General features: G+C 39.0%; 1 protein-coding gene across 6 annotated transcripts in view; it reads right to left on the reverse strand.

Moving 5' to 3' along the window:
* FARP1 (FERM, ARH/RhoGEF and pleckstrin domain protein 1) overlaps positions 1–20,762 on the reverse strand; it is a 202,736-nt gene that overhangs the window by 45,968 nt on the left and 136,006 nt on the right. For all 6 annotated transcript variants that reach the window (XM_085215602.1, XM_085215601.1, XM_085215600.1 and 3 more), the window contains 8 exons: positions 18,733–18,837; positions 13,696–13,738; positions 12,403–12,481; positions 10,150–10,247; positions 5,619–5,733; positions 4,351–4,498; positions 1,605–1,700; positions 921–1,084 (listed from right to left, as the gene is read on the reverse strand). In XM_085215602.1, the coding sequence (XP_085071728.1) occupies positions 921–1,084; positions 1,605–1,700; positions 4,351–4,498; positions 5,619–5,733; positions 10,150–10,247; positions 12,403–12,481; positions 13,696–13,738; positions 18,733–18,837 (848 nt within the window). The remainder of the gene's footprint in view (positions 1–920; positions 1,085–1,604; positions 1,701–4,350; positions 4,499–5,618; positions 5,734–10,149; positions 10,248–12,402; positions 12,482–13,695; positions 13,739–18,732; positions 18,838–20,762) is intronic.

Consider the following 20,762-nt stretch of genomic DNA (forward strand, 5'->3'; position numbering starts at 1 on the left):
CACAGCTCACAGTGAATGCAGGATGTAGGCAAAATCTGTTCTCCAAAGCAAGAGATAAGCTGAATGTATTTACGTTTTACTATTTATTCTGCCATAAACTCAAAAATTAATGGCTTGTTTACCCTAGTTCTTTCTGTCTTAATTAACTTATTTTGCCAGTAGGAAAGAAAGGGGGAAGATAGAATGGCCAGATTTACGAGGTACCTGCTCAAGGCAGGTATAGTGTACCAACAACATTATCTCAACAAAGAAGGTGTTTCTGGTTGTTCAATTTGTATCAACTTCCTGAATAAAATGAAAGGTATTTACCCCTGACATGCACAATACTGTATCTACAAAAAGAAAACAACAACAAAACATCAAGAACTGAAAAATCCAACAATCTAACTCTTCAAAGCCTTCCTACTGCTCTTATCAATACTGCAGGTAGACCTGGTCTTAGCATAAGTTATCATCTCACATAAACCATTTACAAGCATATGGGCTAAGCACAGAGAAAAGACATCTCTTAAACTGTATAAGGATGGATTTACCCCAGGGCTACACAATGAAAATGCAAGTCTTTACTCTGGTATCTACAAAAGATCTTTTCCTAGAAATAGAGAGTCCAAGGATTGCTGAAGAATTATTAGCTGGTGTAACTTGGGACACATTTTCTCGAGTAAAATCAGCTGGAACCAATACACCTCATACCTTACCTTTAGACAGTTACTTTGCAACAGCTACTATGAAATGAACACAGGCTTTTTCCCCAGTGTTCTCTGCACTATTCTGGCTGAGAAGATACCACTGAAAATATAAAGGAGCAAACTACACATGGGGAGCTGAAAATGGTGGGTTTAATCCTAGATCATTAAGGATATGCATGTGATTTTGAAATATGAAGTTAACAAAGGCGGAAAGAAGAAAGCAGGTCTCACCTGAACCTAAATGATGAACCTCTAGAAAAAAGAACAGGTTTGGGCTTTGGTTTAGGTTCCTCAAACAGCCTGAAAAAGGCATGATGCTCCACACAGATCTTCCAGAATGATTTGCAAAAATCTCGACTGGCCATAAGGAATTCCAGAGTGTCCTGGAATGAACTCTGAAAGTTGAGAGAGCATTCACAATGTGAGCAAGCAAGCAACACACATTACAGAAATGCATTGACAAAGCAAGCCCTATGCTACAAAAAAAAAAAAAAAAAAAAAAGATTTTTCCCAACTCGTTGGCTTTCAGTATTAATAGACCCTACTCTGCCTTTTAGACATCAATGACCCGCCTAGCAATATCACAGCTGTTGCTTAAGCTTTCTTTCATTGACAAGTATGACAGAGATAAAGAAGGGGTCTCACAAGTATAACATGTGAAGAGGTGGTTTACATAGTTAAGAACCAATGATATAGTTCCAGAGGCACAGTCAGAAGAAGACTCTGTGACATTCAGTTTACATTTCCTTTGGTTGGGCTGCTCACCTGAGATGCTGGTTTGATGCATGCAGTAACATACCAATGCTGAACAAAAGTAATTATCTCAGGAGGTGACAAAAACATATGTTTAATCTGGGAGTAGAAATTTACCAAATAACATTTTGTCAGCTTCACCAATCTCTGACACAGACTTACATTCACATCAGGCCGTAGTTTGATAAGAAAACGTTTCCTCTTGAAGCTCAGCTTTCGAACCTTAGCCCAATTGAAGGCGTTGATCTTGGTGTGACCCTACAAAGGACAGAGCCAGCAGAATTTATGCATTACAGCTCTGAATGGAGAAATTCAAACCAATACAAAAAGTCTGCCAAATATTAATCATCTATTCTCTTCATTTGCGATTACGGTATTTCTTCTCATTCTCCCCCCAGTGCTGCAAACGTCAACATACATTCTTAACCATAAGCACCCAGTAGTGTGATTGAAGACAGGCACTTACAGCTCTTGAACTTTTGTAGGATTAGGTACACTGACTAGATGTGAAACTATGAAATCCAGTATCACTGTACAAAGCAGAGCAGCCTATTTTGTCTCTTCATAGGGAGCAACTTAAGTAAAAGGAATCTGAATAGTTTACGTGTTTCCGAAAAGAAAACATTTTTAAAAATATATGCAACGAAAACAAACAGTAAGCCTGAGAGAAATCCCTCTGAAATACTATTATTCCCAATGAGAGCATCATTAGCCCTTTGCCCCAGTATCACTGTGGAAGGGGTTATATAAATGATCCAGTTCCAATTCCCTTGCTGTGGGCAGTGACAAATTGCAGTAGACCTGTTGCCCAGGGCCACAAGCAACCTGGCCTCAAACACCTCCAGGGATGGGGAATCCACAGCTTCTCTGGGCAGCCTGTGCCAGCACCTCATTTGCCCTCTGAGAAAAGAGCATCCTCCTAACCTCTAATCTGAATCAACTCTCTTTTACTTCAAAAGTTACTCCTCACCCTATGATAAAGAGCCTCTCTTCAGCTTTCCTGTAGGCCCCCTTTACTGGAATATAGCCTCCCCAGAACCTTCTTTACCCCAGGGCTGAACAACCTCAGCACTCTTAGCCTCTTTGTAGATGAGGTGTCTTTACGTTAGAAGTGGAGACACTGTTTTAGAACATTCATTACACCAGCTTGCTCAGTAAAGATTTCAAGACACACATGTCTACAGTGCAGCACAGAGGTTTCAAAGAATAGCAACTCGAGGATGACTGAATGCAGAAACTCACGTTGATTTGGGCTCCGTCACCAGACGGACGTAGGAGTAGTGACAGCATGGTGATCTCTGCTAAGTCAGTCTGCTGTCTAAGAATCACATAATTAACCTCCTTTAGAATACTCAGAAGCACTGACTCTGATTTCTCAATAAAAGGAAGACTTCAAAGTAAGTCTGAGTGGGTACTGTTTAAGCCATTATTCAGTGAACCTTTATTTTGATTTTACCGATGTCATTCTAATGTGGTCTTTACATTTCAATTTCTCTCAGCTATATCCATCATAAATAGATGAACTGAAGGCTCCAATTGCTGGGCAGACTCCAGCAGGTCAGAGCCTGACCTCAGCTTCTCTCTCAGCTCTCAGTCTTGGAGCTGGCTCCAGCAAAAATTCCAAGTGGGCAAAAACAACCCACCTCTCTTTGGAAGACTCTACAACAAGGGGAGATGACAGACTTTTAGAGCTGTACAAATCAGAACTTGGGTCTTCAGCTGGCAGCTGCATCAATACAGAAAGACCCCAGCTGCCTGCTGGGATTCAGTGATGCCCATACTATTTTGGGTATGTTCTTTCAATGGTAAGAGAGTCTTAATTTATAAAGCTTTGCAATTCATTAATTCAACTGATGAAAGTGCTGTGGGGGAGCAGGGAAGGGTCTGTAAATACAACTGTGGTACTATTGTGTACATTTTCACAATAACTTCATGTTCTCCTGCTTCAATCTATGCTTCGGTTTTGCAGCTGTACTGTCAATCCATTTAACTGCTAGAGTTTTTATTTTTTATATTTTTATTAGAGCTTTGGAATTATACATTTCCAAATTCATTTGTTGCTGCTGGTCTTTGTTGTTTTTTTTTTTTAAATAAAAAGACAAAGTACTCTTCAAGGTTGGAAACACTGTACTATTTTAACTGAAGTCAAATGAATGGTGGTAAATACCTGTAAATGGACATTTTAAAGAATAGTTTACTTACTGCTTTTGACATTGTGCAGAAAGAGGCATTTGGGATGCTAGTAGACATAAACTCAACTGAAGTGAAACCAGCTTATGCAAGCTGACTATCTGTACTTTCACATCTATAAAATTCCAATTTGTTATTTCTCTAAGGGGAACTGGAGAACAAAAATTCAATAAATTTGCTAATAATGCTTCATGAACAAGGCTGACTGAGGCAGTAGAGCAATGAAATCTAAGGAAAATGCTTTCTAACTCAGCAAAGTTGAAACAGCCGAAGTTGGTCAAGGATACTATGACACTACAGAGAGCTTGCATTCACTTCCTGTATTCTTCACCTTGTACTCCAGGTGTCTCTTATTCGTCCCTGTTTCACAACCATTTAGTATGCACCGTGCCTACAAGACTTGCTTGCTCCTTTATGCAGAAGGTGTCAGCATGACCAACTTGCAAATTGCGAGCTGCAGATCACTTTGCATTTTGACTAGCACGTTGTATTTGAAGATTGAGTTCTAGCCTGTGTGTGCAAACAAGGTACGAATCCCTGGAAGTAAAGGACACAGTGGAGCTATATAAGATTTGAGGTTATTGCTAGAAAAGATTTGGAAATTCCTACATTTTCTTAAACAAATTCTTTCCGATATGGTTAAGGTCTTGGATTTTTATTGCTCTAAGAGATTTCTCTGCTTTATAAAGAGCAAAATCACATGCTGAGCAACTCTAACCTGAAACACCAGAATGCCTGTGTTGGCAACAGCCAGGTTGATTTTTGTCCCTTCCCTGTCCTTGGCTGGATGCAAGCGGATTCCATACATCTCCAGCCGACGGGCAATCTCCAAAAGCTGGAAATCAGACTCTGCTGGTGTCTGTCCCCTTGAGAAACAAAACAGAGAAGACACACAAACTATTCACACCGATTAATAGAAAACACCAAATCCTCTAGTGCATAGACATTTTACAGAGACTAAAAGTCATCTGTTTTTTCTATCTCCACAGAATTATTTTTTTAATCAGATAAAAAACATTTCATTATAATATAGACCAATACCAAAGTATTCAGTTTTTACAATCTACTAGAAATTTTGACCACTCCAGTACTTAAGACACCTGAAACTTGGATTTTGAGCTGTTAGCTTTAACAGAAGTAACTCAAATTGTTTTCCACTGAAAAAACTTCCCACAAAATGAAAATAAATAAATGGAAATTTGTAATGGTGTTTATTGTAAAAGTGAATGCAAAACAGAAATTAAGTGAAACAGGAGATGTGAACATTTTAACATAAACGTTGGAAACCCGTAAGCACTAAATTTCTTACAACTAAATTAAGCAAAAATTTTAATTATCAGCAGAGTACAGCTCCCTACATTCATCTCCAATTCAAGTTAGTTCAAAATGAAACTGTTCAAGTCTTGAGGTGTTTTCATAGCATACCCCCCCCCCCCTTTTTTATGTCTTATTCCAAATTTTTTCACAATTGTACTTTTTTTTCCTCAAGATTTTAGGAGACCAAGTCACTAATGTGCACCATCACCTTGAGAGCTGAACCCATAAATCCCTAATTCTGCAAGCACTCTCTGTTTTTCTCAAAACTATCATTAAATCTCTTCTTTAACCATCTCTAAATACAGCATGGAAACGTGAAAAAGCAATATTCAATGTCCTTGAAATCAGAAAGTGCATTGTCACAAGTGCCTGACTGATCAGCTATCATTTGCAATCATATCTGCATGCACGGAATCAGCAGTGAAGCATTTTGGATGAAATAGACTGTAAAATAAGGACATGCTTGAATGAGTATCAAAATCAATTGCTCTTTAAACATTTTGTTATGATGATGGGAGAAAGGCAACTGTAACTTCATAGCTTGGATGTTTTTTGACAAGTAAACTTTGAGAACTCAGAGACCCAAATCTCTTTTGCATATACAACATAGCAAGTATTAACAAAACTACACTAAATTAAAAGAAGAATAAAAGGAAAAAAAAGTCTTACATGTGATTACGGTGAAATTCCATGATTTTGTCTTCTAGTGCTTCTTGCTGAGGTATATACTTGTTCTTCGCTAAGTGTTCACGGTCTATGGTTTCATCAAAATCCCCAATCTCAGCTACGGAGAATTTTAAGAAAAGTCTATTAAAACACTAAATTAAATCTGAGTTATTCAGGCAATTCAAAAGGTACAGATAGCTGGGAAGAGGGTAGAGAAGCAATCACAGGAAGCCATGACTCAGACTCACACTATTTTATCTTTTATACATTCCTCCCTTCTCATCTGTATGAGTACCTGCAACCCAAGGCTTCCTCCCACCCACAACCATGTACGTAGATGTCAGATGTTAATTGAACGAATGAAATCATCACAGTGCTGCTTTGACTTCTGTGCAGAATAAAAATGGGGGTAACTGGGAGAACAGCATTAATTCAGCAGAACACATCCGTCTCTCTTATGCATGGTTGTGCTCAGGAAGCACAAGCTTCCTCCCCAGGCCCATGCCCTACACTCTAATCTCAGGGGAAATCTGAGTTCGTGTGTTTGAACACTGGCATGTAATCAGCAGATTATGAAACATTCATCTTCCACTAATTTTGCAGCAGTTTGAGACACATTCTGTCTCCCTCCTCCTCAAAGTTGCTCCCATCTGCAGCAGTTATTCAGTAATGTGTGTGCAACAGTATGCCACACCCATCTTCCATTTTGCAGCCCATTCAGAGAGATTTCCTTGCCTTCTGGGGGGAGAGAGGGTCAGGCAATCTATGTGTGGGTGGGTGCCAGATTTCTATCTTCTTGCCTGCTATTCTTGGAATGCTTCTTAAAAATCTTGCTATTTGGTTTTTCACAGAGTGATATAGCAACCTCTGCCTGCAGATCTGCCAGAACATTACAAACAATGCTGCAACAAAAGGCTGCTATCTTATTAATGTAAGTGAAATTAAAATGCAGCTCCCCCGTATTAAACCCAGGCTGCAGGCAGACTGCAGGCTCAGATCTTTGCCTCACCCTCACCTCAGTTCTGCCCACGTAAGGGACCTCTAAAACACGTTCTGTCCAAAATAAGCGGTTTTTGATAAAAGAAAGGTTTAAAGAGATGCTTGTGACACTGCAAAGTGATTTCTGGCAAAAGTTTGCCCTGACAGCAAACATACTTGCAACATGAGAATCAATAAACTCACGCTGACAGAGAAGATGAGGACCAAGGCATCTACAAATGACAGAAAAGTAACCTTTAAACCCAACCAGGCTGCAGAGGTGGAAAAGAGTTGCTAACAGCGTCGGATTTCCATCCCCTTCCTCAATTCATCTGCTCTGAGTCATTCCTTGAGATGTGTGGCTACAAACACATCCCAAATTATTTGAGAATTCTCCTTTGTAAAAAAGTCTCTTTAATTCCCATATCTGAAGCAGGTCCATCACTCCCATCAATTCCACTTGATTCCAGTGATTCTAATCTCTGGGTTGCATTTTGAACCCTAACTAAAATAAAAAGTAAGCTTTTCCTCCCTAATGGGGCCATAAGCCTGCCTAAATCTGTAGTACCTCAAAAAGCATGGACTGCTCTTTATATGCTGTTCATATCTTGTAGACCTTTGTACACAGAAGCACTTAACCACTTTACATAGGGCTTTCTCCAGACCCCAGAGAACATATGACTTATTCTATTGTTACATGATTTTTATAATGTTCTCTGTCAACGCAAATTCATTATCAAAATTGTCCGTCAGGCTTTCTAATTACTTCCATCTCTTTGACCTTGTACCAAGCATCTTTGCTTTCTTCTCACCCCAGCCCTCATTCTCCAGCTCTGCTATATCCTCTACAAAGAAGCTGCATCTTGAATATTATCAGCCTTGCATATAGGTCTTCTTTACATTCTGTTTTAGCTAAAGATTGATTTTCATTGAGGCTTCCCTTCTCTTAGCTTGCAAGCGCATTACACCACTCTCTGTATTCTGCCTGCATTAGTACTTCTGATATGTCTAATGCTTTATATTTCAGCTTTTTGTTTAATCAGACTGTCTTCTTACTTAACACATTTGCTTTATTGCATCATTTGTTGTATCAGTCTCCTCTCATTCAACACTTTCTACAATGCTTCTGAGGTGCTTTTAAATAGAATGTTTCATATATACATTTTGTTCTGTAATATACCTGCTAATTTAACGTAAGCCTATTTGCTATCATATTGAATTTCATTAAAAGCAAACAAACAAACAAAAAAAAACCAACAGTCCATAACACTGCCATAAGCCTGTATACATAATATAAAGGCACTTGGAATCAGATATCCCCCATGGAAACCACTGGTAGGCACAGCATTGATAAGACATACAATACCTAAACTCCTATGTTCTTAATCTTTCCACTTTGATATCATTACTCCTATCAGCTGTCAAGTTTTATTTTTGTAGCAGACAAATATGGAATATTTTTTTAGCTACTGAATAATAAGGCAGAGAGAAAATAAATACAAAAGACAGTCACATGGGTAAGATACAGTCATAGCTTCTTATCAGATTCAATTTTCACAGAAAAAATGTTCATGAGACTAAGGTAGAAGAACAAATGAGACAGTCACAAAGTTTTAGCTGAGGTTTCTAGCAAACACACAAAAAAGGGGGTGGGTGAAAATCATAAACATCCCAAACAGCCCAAGTTGCAGTTGGGAGCTGTGAAGAGGCACCATAAGGCATACCATCTCTCTACCCAAAGCAGCAGTTTGGATTCTGTGGATAACATTTTACCTCTGCAGGATGAATCCCTTGCCTCTCTCCTTTTATAAGATGGAAAAAACTACTTCTTTTTTTCCCAGTATAAAAGTATCCTACTTTACCATCCATAAGGAGAGTACTACTTGTTTCCTAAAACTACAATTCAGAAGTCTGCGCATCAAGCTCAAAAGTGAAGGGGACAAAGAACTAAAAAGATTTCAAGAGGAAAACTATTTTATTCAACATTATAACACATCTCGGTGCATAAGAGCAATGATGGTGATATGACATTTTTGTGCACTTTTAAAAGAAAGCTTCTTGCCTTCCTGTACTTGTGTGTCAGGGGGAATGGCAAAGTGCATGATGGAGGAATTTTGAAAAACATTCAGTAAAACTTGAGTTTGACTCTGCACAGAAGTGAAAAAGAAGGCTTGTACAATGTAAGGACGTCCTGGGATTTTATCCTTTCATGCCAGGAAAACAAGCTAGTAGTTGCATTCAGCAACCCAGGCACCAGAGCTGCGGAGGGTTCAGTGAAGAATTGAACTGAATAATCAATAAGAGATGAGCAAGACATCAACTAAGATCCACGTAGAAGTCATAAGAAAATAATGTATAGGCAATATAATAGTTCAAGAGGGCATGATCATGAAGCAGCATCTCTACAACAGAAACATGCACTAGACTATTCTCTCCCCAGCATCTTTCTTTGGTACAAAGACATCTGGTAGGAAGACCCACTCTCCTAGAATGCAGTGACAAATGATGCTCAATTTCCCCAAAATTATCAAGACATTTTTATCAGTGAAGACAGAAAATTAGAACTAGCTTAAAGCAGGAAAGAACTACTACTGGTGTACTGAATGCTGTTAATAGGGAAAACTAAAATATACAATAAGCTTGCTAGCTAAGGATTTATTTTTTAAGCCTGTGCTGCGAAAACACTCGGTTTTGAAATGGTTTGAAAAATCCAGACTTTTCCAAAGGCAGCTGTACTTTACTGCTACTCAGTCACATTGGGCAATGATGGCCATGGCAGATAGAAAAGCATGCAACATCTGCCTTTCCAGTAACACTTGATAAGAAACTACCCTAACACTCAGACCATGAGAAAGGATCGTGAGATTTATCTACTCAACACTGAAGAACTTCTGAACACCTTTGTTGACTGCAATTTCCACGCAACAGCATTTAGAACAATGGTCTAGTTGACCATCATATATGTGAATTAAGTATTTTTTCCTACTCTTACTCTCAACAAGAGTATCCACAGTCTTGAAGTGGAAAACATACATTGCTTTCCAAGTGATTCTGAAGTCAAAAGAAGCTATGATATGATAAATCAGTCCACTGAACAGTTTTCTTGTACATGCACTGCAATTAAAAAAAAAAAAGCTTGAAATCTATTGGGTTTTCTTCTTCCCTATCAGTTTCCTCCTACGAACATGACTTAGTCTGGCATTCCAAGCATGTTTATTTACTACATTCTCTAGACAGCATTCAGATCTCCAGGAATTTGAATGCTCTGCTGACATAATACAATGCTAAATACAAATAATGAAGCAAAAATTCAGGAGAATTCAACCTGCTTGCCTGCATTTTAAAGGATCCTACATAGACCATCAAATGAGTGCTTTAAAAATGCAAATCCAATGACCAAGAGCTCATTTTTATTTAAAAGAGTAAATTCTCTGTATTTTAATGCTATTATACAGAAATATAATAAATTGTCAACATGACTCAAGCCATCTCCTACTAGCATTTAACAGATAACCCAGCAAAGCATGTCTAATCCTCCCAGAAGGAGGGAACTTACACTGTACTATGTGTGAGATTAAAAGGGCAGTGCTGGTATCGTTACATGTTAGCCTTCCCTGTGCCAGGTCCTGCTTCACTTGCAATGCAAATAGGTACCTGCAAAACAAACACAAAGAAAGAGTTATGCAAAGCAAGAGGGAAAGATGGAGAAGTTTTAAACTTCAGGTCCATTTTTTTGCAATACATTCCTTTTACTTTTTGGTATCTACAGAAGTGATCTGAATATTCTAAGCTTAGAGGCTAAGTAAAACATAACAAGTACTGTATTACAGTCATTACCATCTCACGTACTGGCTTATTGTTTATCAGAACCAAAATATATCACTTTTTCTTTCTTCATTTCTCTCTCTCTTAACCAGATCAATGAAATATGGAAGCAATTTGACAGTATAAGCAAACTGACAGCTATTACACACTCAGAAACTGCACCTCAAGATAATGGACCTACTTGTAACTATGAAGAAATGCCAGAACAGAAGGGGAACTTAAGTTTCCATCTTGGCAGTCACTTGGAAATATGCAGCAAGGTCTTTACTGAATTACTTTATCTAGCTCCAATACTTCTGCAGCACATAATCCTGCACTATTAAGAGCCATTTTTAACACATTCACTTACAAACCAGTCATCAAGGGCAATTCTAAATTCACAGCTTATGTGTACAGACATCACAGGTCCACAGCACTATTTCAACATTTAAACTTATTTCTGCTTCAACAGAAATTGAAATAGGTTAGTTTCACTCAGCATCAAATTCTTACCTAGGAAAAGAAATAACCTCATAGCAGGCGTTTCTCCTACACTTGGAATGTAACCCAAATTGGACAGGCACCTTAACAAGCCTTGCAGCGACCACAGATCCTCTGGGGAACTCATACAAGAATCTCAACACTTTTTACTAAGACTGGATTTTAATATATTCAGTGAGAACTCGCATTTGAACAGTTAATGAAATGTAGGTGAATTAAATGAAAAATGCAAACTGAGCAGAAGAGTATGGATGCCAACATGCAGAGTACATGAAACAATACAGCAGATCTAAATAATGTCCTTTTGAAACCTGCAGACATCTGCTTTGGCATACAAAATTCACCCTACTAGAAGCAAAAAGCACAGAAGTATTATATCCTCTGCTTCTCCTAGTGATAAAACCATTCCCTGTGGATATGCTTTCACATCCTACACACTGCTGTGTACATACATTCAAGATCCCCAGCACACACGTTTAAAATCTAACAAAAAAGTCATTAAGATTCACAGATATGCCTCCAGGCACAGAAAGAGATCACCAAAAATCAATTTACACTGCACATACTAAGCAACTGCTATGCAGAATATCTACTCAGAGACAGGTTCCATACAATGCTGTAAGCTGTCCTTTATTATTTTCACTCAGTCTTTCAAATAAATATTCCTTCTTCCTATTTCACTTTTCCAGTTTTCTGTGTCCAAGTCAGTAACATTTATCAATCATTTTTCTTACATCCCACTGCTCTGCTATCAAACCAAGACAGAGAAACACAGAACACCACGAAGGTGAACGTGATGTTTATAAAGCCGTTTAGGCAGATACAAAAGCTCTTTGTAAAAGAGAATGCCATTTTATGGGAGGATTAGAAGTAAAAACGAATAATGAAAATAGAGAATCAGAACAGAAAAATGTAATTACAAAGAACAATAATTCTAGACCAGGAGTTGAAAAGTTTCAGTGAAGAAGTACTGCCATGAAGCAGTACGCTTTTTCCTCTCACATACACATCCACCTACAGAGAAATACAACTCATGTCTTTATGCTAGAGTGAAATTTGGAGCTTAAATCAAGTTTTTAAAGAGCACTGAAAACTAACAAACCCTTTAGGTACTCTTTCTACATACATCTCTACCCTTCCATTCTTCTATCCCTTCCTCTTTGTTTATTTCTCCCTTCTGTCCATTTCTCCATCTGTAAATGGATAGAGTCGTGCAGACCTTTGGCATTTGCTCTGGCTACATGGAATACTGGCTACTGCAATAGGTCCCCCAGCTGCTGCAACTTGGCAATTCCCGCAGAGCAGCTTTGTCCCAAATGTTTGTGCAGTCACACGTGTTCCTTAATGTAGAGGAGTGCCCCAGGGCACTCAGTGGTGGGGGAAATAACTTCAAGTTAACATTGAGAGGGAGTCATCGATTCTCACCCAGTCATCTCAAATCCCACATTCTCCACTCTGTTCACCGGAGATTTCAGATAAAAAAAACAGTCAGACAACTACTAACCTTGTCAGTTCCTCCTGCAGCTGAGCATGGTCAGGTGGGAAGAATTTTACCACAAATTTTACAACAACGTGCTTCGGTCCTAGGGAAAAGGTCAAAAGAAGTTAGTGATCTGTTGGTAACGTGTTGGCCAAATTTTGTGTCACGAATGATGCACAAGGGTAATGTGTGATCTGCAGTGCACACAGATAAACCAATCTTCCATCCTTTGCTATTAGTTCTGATGCTCTTCAGGTTACTGACAAATGACAAAATAAAACATATGCACCATAAAACAGAACAGTCACTTGGTGGAGGGATATTCTGCCAAAATAAAGTCTGTTTTCAGTAATTACATCAGTTGTTCCAATAAAATATATTATGTGTGTCTATTACACTTGCTTCAGAACAGGAGGGAGCAAGAATACAGTCTGTTTTTCAAGTCCACATCAAATTATTATTTCTGTTTTAACAGCAGCATATTTGTTCTAACAAATACAACCAGTGACAAAAGGAGCAAAATATCTCTCACATGAGAGGGAATGCTTCCAGAGAACAGACTCATACTAATATGATCAGAATAACATCTAGGAAAAATTAATCTCAGTGGTAAAGCTCAGTAAATGAAGACTTCCACTGATACTCAACAGAGAAACAAAACCACCAAAGCCTTTCCTGTTCACTTCTATTCTCACCGAAGCTGATGGCTATGTACAGTTCCATTCTCTCCCCCACCACAACACTCCCTGACTTTCCTAACCTGACTTCTTTCTCCTCTAGGTCTAAGATGCTTTCAAGTCTGCAGCAACGTCCCTGAGAGTAACAGATTTGCTAGCTCCTTCCCATTAATAACTTCTAGCTCTTTCTTTTTTCCATCCTGTTCTTTTTATTTCACCTTTCATTGCAGCTACCTTTCAGGAATGTACATTCCTTCATAGCCTTCCTCTGTTGCATGATTTTTTCCTCAACAAAAAGGTACAACAGTGAGACAGTAGTAGCCTTCATTGCTACCACTGCCTCAGTGCTTCTTGGGCCTGACTAAACCTTCTCAATTTGCTGCTGGTTCAGCCTTTTCAGTATAAAGAGTAAAACCACAGGTGTTCAATGTCTGTGTGCTTAGTAGAATTTGCTGCTGGGACATGACTTCACAGAATACACCATAAATCTTCTAAGGTCAGAAGAGAAATAAAAAGAAACAACAATCCAAACAAAACTCAGTAGAGGAGGTTGAGAAGATAAAGATACCAATCGATAGATTCCTCATTTACTCAGCCATTTGTGGACTGGCACAATAAACAACAGCAAGGAAGTACTTACTTCTAATCTGTTTCATAACAGGCTTCAAAAGATCAAGCCACACCTGAAAATAAAAAAAGGTGGTGTTATCAGCTCTGAACAAACCACTGCTTGCAAAAGAGCATTTTTTATTGCACCATTTAGATTTCCATTTATTTATCTGGTTTTCCAAATGTGGGTCTTCTCTCCAGAACTCTTGAAGATGCTCAGGAAACAGCATTGCTAATAAGCCAGTGCTGCTGTATTGTTTTTGAAGCAACACAAACTCAGAGAGCTGGGAAACTGATTATATGTTTTTTATCATAACTGCTTCAGAAAGCAACAATCACAGCACGTTTGGCCAGTAGCCATTCACTTTGTGGAAAAGTGAAACAAGGAACTGAGAAAGAGACAGTCCTGTGCTGTAACTTGTAGTTCTCACTGCAATAATCTACAGAAATGCAAGTGAAAGGGCCTACTACTTACTTGCCCTTGAGTTGGGAGTACTGGACAAAGAGAGAAATGACAAGACAACCACCTGGACCTGGGGACCCAGCAGAAAGGCCATCAGGAGGCCTAGCAATAATTGCAGAGCTCCCTGACAGGTCCCCTGGAGATACGTGACCTTCACCACCACCATTTTAAGGAGGAATGTTCTCTCAGATCAAGACCATAAGGCAGACACAGCTTCAAGCATGACTAAAAGCAAGCTTACTTTCTGACTGTGTGACATTTTCTCTGTTCTACAAATCTGGGGAGATCAGGCTGAGGCTTTCCTTAACTGGGTTTTTTTTTAATAACCTTGCCAGCGTCTTTCCTTTAGATTGCAAAACAGAAGAAATGGAGTGAAATAACATCTTTAAAACCTAGAAGCCTGCTCTGTAGTCTCAATTAAAATGGCTTGGACAGATCACCTATCCTCCTTCATTGGGTTGTAGAAGATAAAAGCCAAATGACTCACAGAAACTAGGGAAGTGTGAAAGCTCACCATCTCCAGCTAACAACTGTGCCCAAGATTTTTATTTTGCTATCTCAATTGCATGGAGCCTTCCTTGGAGACTTCTAGAACTTGTAGAGGAACATCCTACAGCCTTCACAAAGGTTAAAGGAAGTAAAAAACAAATTAACTGAACCCTTCTTTGGGGAAAAAATACAGATTGAAAAGAATACACCTTTGGCCTTGAATAATTTCAAGTTATGTAGATACTGAAACATCCTAAAAACATCAGTTTCCAAAGATCACCTGAGAAACCAGACAGAAACAGGCCTGTCTGGCTGCTGTATCTATGCCAATGTTGTTTGCTATTTTTGTAATTACTTTATGAGGGCTTCCCATTAGCAAAGTCCTCACGTTCTTGCCCTTTTAAACTCACTAATGTTTCTCAATTCTTTTTATGTTTTTCAGCCTGGGAAAGCTCTTTTCTTTAGAAGGGCTAAGGAAAGTTGGTTACACAAGAATAGGAAAATAACTTTTATCGCCTGTTAAACTGGTTCTGACACTTTTGGCATTTCAGTAACTTCAACTGTTTTGTTTCAGAAAGTTGGCATGTACATAATCTACCATGAAGGGTCAGGGACCTTGCCAGATTTAGTGGAGAAAAAAAAGCCAGAATATGAAAAAGCTAATTTACAATATGGGAAGCATGTATTTTACTTGATACAAAACAAAGTCTCTTTCTTTCCAGAGGAAATTCGTGTTACAGCATGAGCACAGCAAGTATGTCATTCCTTTCTCCATTTTTCCAATCATCCTGCAAGTTACAGCATCCTTTACCAGACTGTTGAATGCCAGTGTATACTGAATGTACATAGGGAGAGATGAGAAAGTTGGGGCAAGACAAAGACTTCGTCACCATCACCAAACCCAGGCAATTAAAACTTGCACATCATGCAGCTCTCATACTGTATCTCTACACAGCCAGTCTAAGATTGATTCATAAACTGGAAAGGAAGAATAATGTGAAGATTGACTTAGAATCTCTCTTTTCCCTTTTCTTTGGAACTACAAAGGATAGATTATTTATTTTTGAAACAATTTCTGGCATTCTGCAGTAGTGACTGGACTGGAGCAGCTGAAGAATTGGGGCAGACATGAAGTATGATGAAACTCTGTAAAATCCAGGCTTAGCAACAATGCCTCATTTCTCTTCATGCTGAAGGAAAGTGCAGCCTTCAGACCCTCCATTTTCATCTCTCGTGCATGTCTTCTCTTCTACATACACAGCACACTTGAACATATACAGCTGCTGGGCATCATGACATACAACTGTCAACATGTAGTACATGAAGTCTGGAGCCTGGCATGCTGAAACAAACACAGCTGAACTGTGAACGTAACTTCACATACATATGATTACATCCAAACAAATACACTGCAAATATTTATTTTTCCTTTGCCATTGCCCTCTTCTCTGGACAAGCAATTAATTATCTTCAGATGATGAGAATGTAAAATATGTATGTGTGTTTTATTTCTTAGATACAGAACTAACCGCAATTTATTTATTTGCGCAATGCTTGAATTCTCCATTACAGCCATTACGAAGCTCAAAAAGTTTTAAATCCCACAGGAGCATTTGTCTCAGCTGCATCATAGAAGCTGAGAATTACAATTTAAATGTAAGTATCACTCTCATCCAGAAAGCTGCTGCACACTGAAGCAATGATTCATAATCAAATCTGTTGCTGCAACAGCTTCTGCAAGTTGCTTTTAGAATACAATAGAACACAGAATAGAATAGTTCTGTTTGAAGGGAACAACAAAGATCAAGTCCAACTGCCAGACCATTCCAGGACTAATCAAAAGTTAAAATATATTAATGAGGGCATTATCTAAGTCTCTCTTGAACACTTAAAGGCATGAGGCATCAACCACTTCACTAAGAACCTTGATCCAGTGTTTGACCACCCTCATGGTAAGTTTTTTCATAACATCCAGTCTGAACATCCTGTGGCACAGCTTTGTGCCATTCCCATGCATCCTCTGAATCGTAGAATCATTAAGGCTAGAAGATCCTAAGATCATCTAGTCCAACTATCAAACAGGAGCCTAGCAGAGGATCCTGTCACCAGGGAGCAGCAACCAGCAACTCCTTCCGCTTCCCCTCCTCAGGATGTTGCAGAAAGTAATGAAGTCGCTTCTGCACCTTCTTTTCTCCAGAATGGACAAATCAGGTGTCCTCATTCTCTCCCCATAGGACATACCTCCCAGCTTCATTACCATCTTCACTGATTTCCTCTCAATGCTTTCAAGGACCTTGACATCCTTTTTATATCATGGAGTCCACCTAAAGATATTAATTCCTCTGAATTTCACAGCTGAGGCACACCTGTCTAGACACAGGCTAGATTTGGGGATCTCCCCCTTTTTGAAAAGCAAATAGTGAAACAACTGGTGGATAAACTGACCAGCACTTTCAGATACTTGGCTCCTTTTGCAGGAGTAGGAGCTATAGGAGATACCATCCTTGATGCATGGAGGCATTTTCCTTTAGGTCAAACTGGGAACAGTCTTGGGGTTTTCTTTCTACCTTCCTCTTCATCACAGCCTTAAATCCCTCACTGAGATCATCTGGATGTATTTCCAGCCTGCCACTGCAACAGCCTTAGGCACTTCAATCCCTCCTGTGTTCTGCCTGAAGCAAATAAACCATTTTGTTTTCACAAGACTGAAAACTGTTAGTTTACTTCAGGTCTCTGAGCAAAACACAGACGGTCATCTATTTGAAACTTAATGACCTGTGAAGTAGAGAAGGTTGATCAGGTGACCTTCACTATTTTTCAGAAAACTAAAACGCAACTGTACATACACTAGACCATAGGATTTCTTCCAGCTTTACCTACATATATAAGGAATGTCAGTATGTCATTACTAACATGGCTACAGAGACCCCTGTTGTAATAGCAGCATACAGTTGCACTGTTTTGAAGAGTTATGTTCTCTCAAGTTACCTAAAGCATTAGCCAAGGATATCTGGCAAAATATGAAACACTGTAGTAAACCGTGCTTCATGTAAATCCAGAAGCAAACTACGAAGTGGATCAGTTTTAAAGGTCAACATCCATTTTTTCAAAATTTCCTCTTAAATATAGTTAAGCATAAAGCTTTACGGCCTATACTGTTCAGTTTAAATGCCTACATAAGCCTGCACTACAACATGACAACAGGTTACTGCAGCAGCAGCTCAATCCTCCCTGGCCTTTGGTTAAGAAATACTGCTCCTTAAAGAAAAATTGTATATAGATAGAAACAGATCTTTCTGAAATTGCCTTAAATCACCTCCTTTAGATCAGCCAGGTTACTGATGCAGAATTCACTGCACAGAGAGCAGATTCAGCATGCACCAGAAAGTACCAGTCAGACAACCCAGATACCAAGCATGCATGTCAGGAGGTCACATTAGAAAACTAAAGTGAAGTAAACCTCAGAACGAAAGCCATATGAGACTGGGAAGTTGCTCGCCTTTGGCTTTTTCTGCTACAGGATACTGTTCCCACCCTGGAAGCATTAGTGCAATGTCTGATTGTTGCCAGCAGCTGTTCTCAGAGTCCAAAGTGTCAGGACCAGCACACTTGCTTGTGCCACATGGCTCCACATACAGGACTTTCAACAGCTTATTTGTGTTTGTTTGTTTGTTTTTTTTTCCCTTATTTTTCTTTTTTATTAACCTCATTATATTTTATCTAACTGTCTTCTTGTCCCAATATGTTTTTCACTGAACTCCGTCACAATCACTGCAACTTCTGTCTGCAGACCCCACACTCCAAATTACTTGTGACTGTAAAATCAGAGCTGAGACTCTCCAGCAGTCCTGCTGCTGGCTGCTCTACTGCAACTGATAAAACGCTTTTCCAACTCGTGTTTGAATTGGCTGCTATTTTCAACACAGATGAAACTTGACAGGAGTAATCAGGTTTTAAAAACGTTTCTTCAAATCCAGCAGGCAAGCGTTTTTTAAATAAAGTATTTTTTTTCCCTTTTGAAATTCAGGATTAAACATAGCTTCTAAGTAAGGAGCTGGAAAAAGAATAAAGAGCATATGTAGATGAAAACCAGGTGAAAATTAACTTTTTACATACCATCATCTTTTTATGGTCTGGAAACTCAAGGCCAAAATAGTCACCTTCAACAAGGTTCAGGTGGTTGCAAACGGCGTCATGCAAAACTTTCCCTGGAGCTCTTTGCTGTAAGAAGAAAACAAAGCCTAGGGTAAAATGCTGCAGATCAACAAAGATGCTTTTAATTAGTGGCAGAAAAAATTACTGTGCTAAGAAGTCATCCTGCAAACAACGCTGTCAATGCCGCTAACAAAATCAGCAGTTGTTCCAACCATACCCACAGGGCAGTTGAAAATAATTACACTAGTTTTAAAGCCCTGGAAAATATCTATTCATCTCTGGATGGCAGCTTTCAATCAACCTCTAGTGCATTTTTGGTTTTAAGAGGAAAATACTATAAAACAGAAAAGATCTATAAAGCACTGAAGCTGGTTAAGTCTCCTCTGTGCTACTCTCATGAGAGTTAATGAGTATATCAGAGGATTTGAGAGCTAACATTTCCTTTCATACTGTAAACATCTTCCCACTACAAAGACCAGATGTTCAGCCCAATATTAGCTCCCAGAGACACAGTTTTGCTGATTATGAGGATTCTTCTCATCAGCACATCAGTTAAATCCACACCTGCAGCCAATACCGCAAATTACAGCTCACCAGCAGTTCTACGGCAATAAATAAAAAAAACAAAACACTTTCTGAGTATAAAAAGGCCAATCACTGAAATCAAATATTTTGTTCTCTACAGAAATGTATGTATTCTAAATCAAAGGTCCCTGAAAAAGAGATCTCTAGTCACTTGAGAATGAACAATAGCCCACCACTAAATAGCACAAACTCCTCCATTACAAGAGAGTCGTGTCCTGATCACACCCCAGCCAAGCACCCTTGTGCTCAGCTTACAGACTTGCCCTTCTCCTTTCTACCCAGTAAATAATTATGAGATCAAAATGAAACAGCAGTAAAAGAGTGAACAAAACAAAACCATTAGGGCAGCCAAGCCAGTCAGCTGAATCAGAAAGGACAAACATAAGCCCAGGTTCCTGTATCTCCAACAGGCTTATTGCTGTTATTAATCCAAAATTTGTCATGATGGGGTTTGGTCTCTGTTTCACCATATCAAAAAAATCAAGTCCTCACAATTTTCCACCTAATTCCACCGGGGTAATTGCTGGTTTCCAGCCACTCTAAGTACAAAATATCTTTCCAAAGGAAATTTATCTAGCATATGAATTGTGAAAAGTCAATACTCAGTAACAAAGCTTGCAAATTAAGGACGCCCATTTTCTGAGGCAGGAACATGCTGCCACGGTGGCACTGCCACCCAGGTGATGCAGGAGGACACAGTGACACAATCCATCATGGTTGGCCAACTTTGAGAGAGAAATTGCAAGGGAAAAGCCAAGCCCACCTCTGAAGAACTTGCAGAGCAGGTTTCTGCTCAAGGTTTCTGCCTCTGACAGACGTATGCAACCAGGAAGCAATGTCCCCTTACAATGCTTTATTAACTGTTATGTTAGCACCTGTGCTACCCCACCACACAAGGTTAGTGGAAGAAAGCAAGCCTGTCTAATCTCAGATCATAAGTAAAAGCAGCAGATTAAAACCTGCTGAGTGTTTTCATACAAGTTTTTTTCTCTTTTTTTTTTTTCCTTCTATGCATTTAGACAACAAAACAGCAGTCTTGCAGTATTTACATCACTTGGCATTTTCTCTGAAGTATGCCTCAGTAACATGAAATGCTTCTTACTCAAGTATGTGGAAATACAACAATTATTCTAAACTCATCTTAGCTTTGATCAGTCTACATCAAAATAAAATCTGACAGTTTATTCAAGGGGAAACGCTGCACATATAAAATCTGCTGAGACTTAGAGCCTGATGACACTCCCAGCCTCACAGGACCAGAAGGAAAAGGAACATCCAAACATCCAGGAACTCTCTGGTCTTACAGAGATGTTGATTCAGTGCTGTTCCATGACATCCTTACTAAAAAATTTAAACACAATAAATTAAAATCTCAGTCTGCTGGGTAGGGAACAGAAAAAGCAGTC

This window comes from Meleagris gallopavo, chromosome 1, assembly GCF_905368555.1.
Source record: "Meleagris gallopavo chromosome 1, MGAL_WU_HG_1.1, whole genome shotgun sequence".
NCBI lineage: Eukaryota > Metazoa > Chordata > Aves > Galliformes > Phasianidae > Meleagris > Meleagris gallopavo.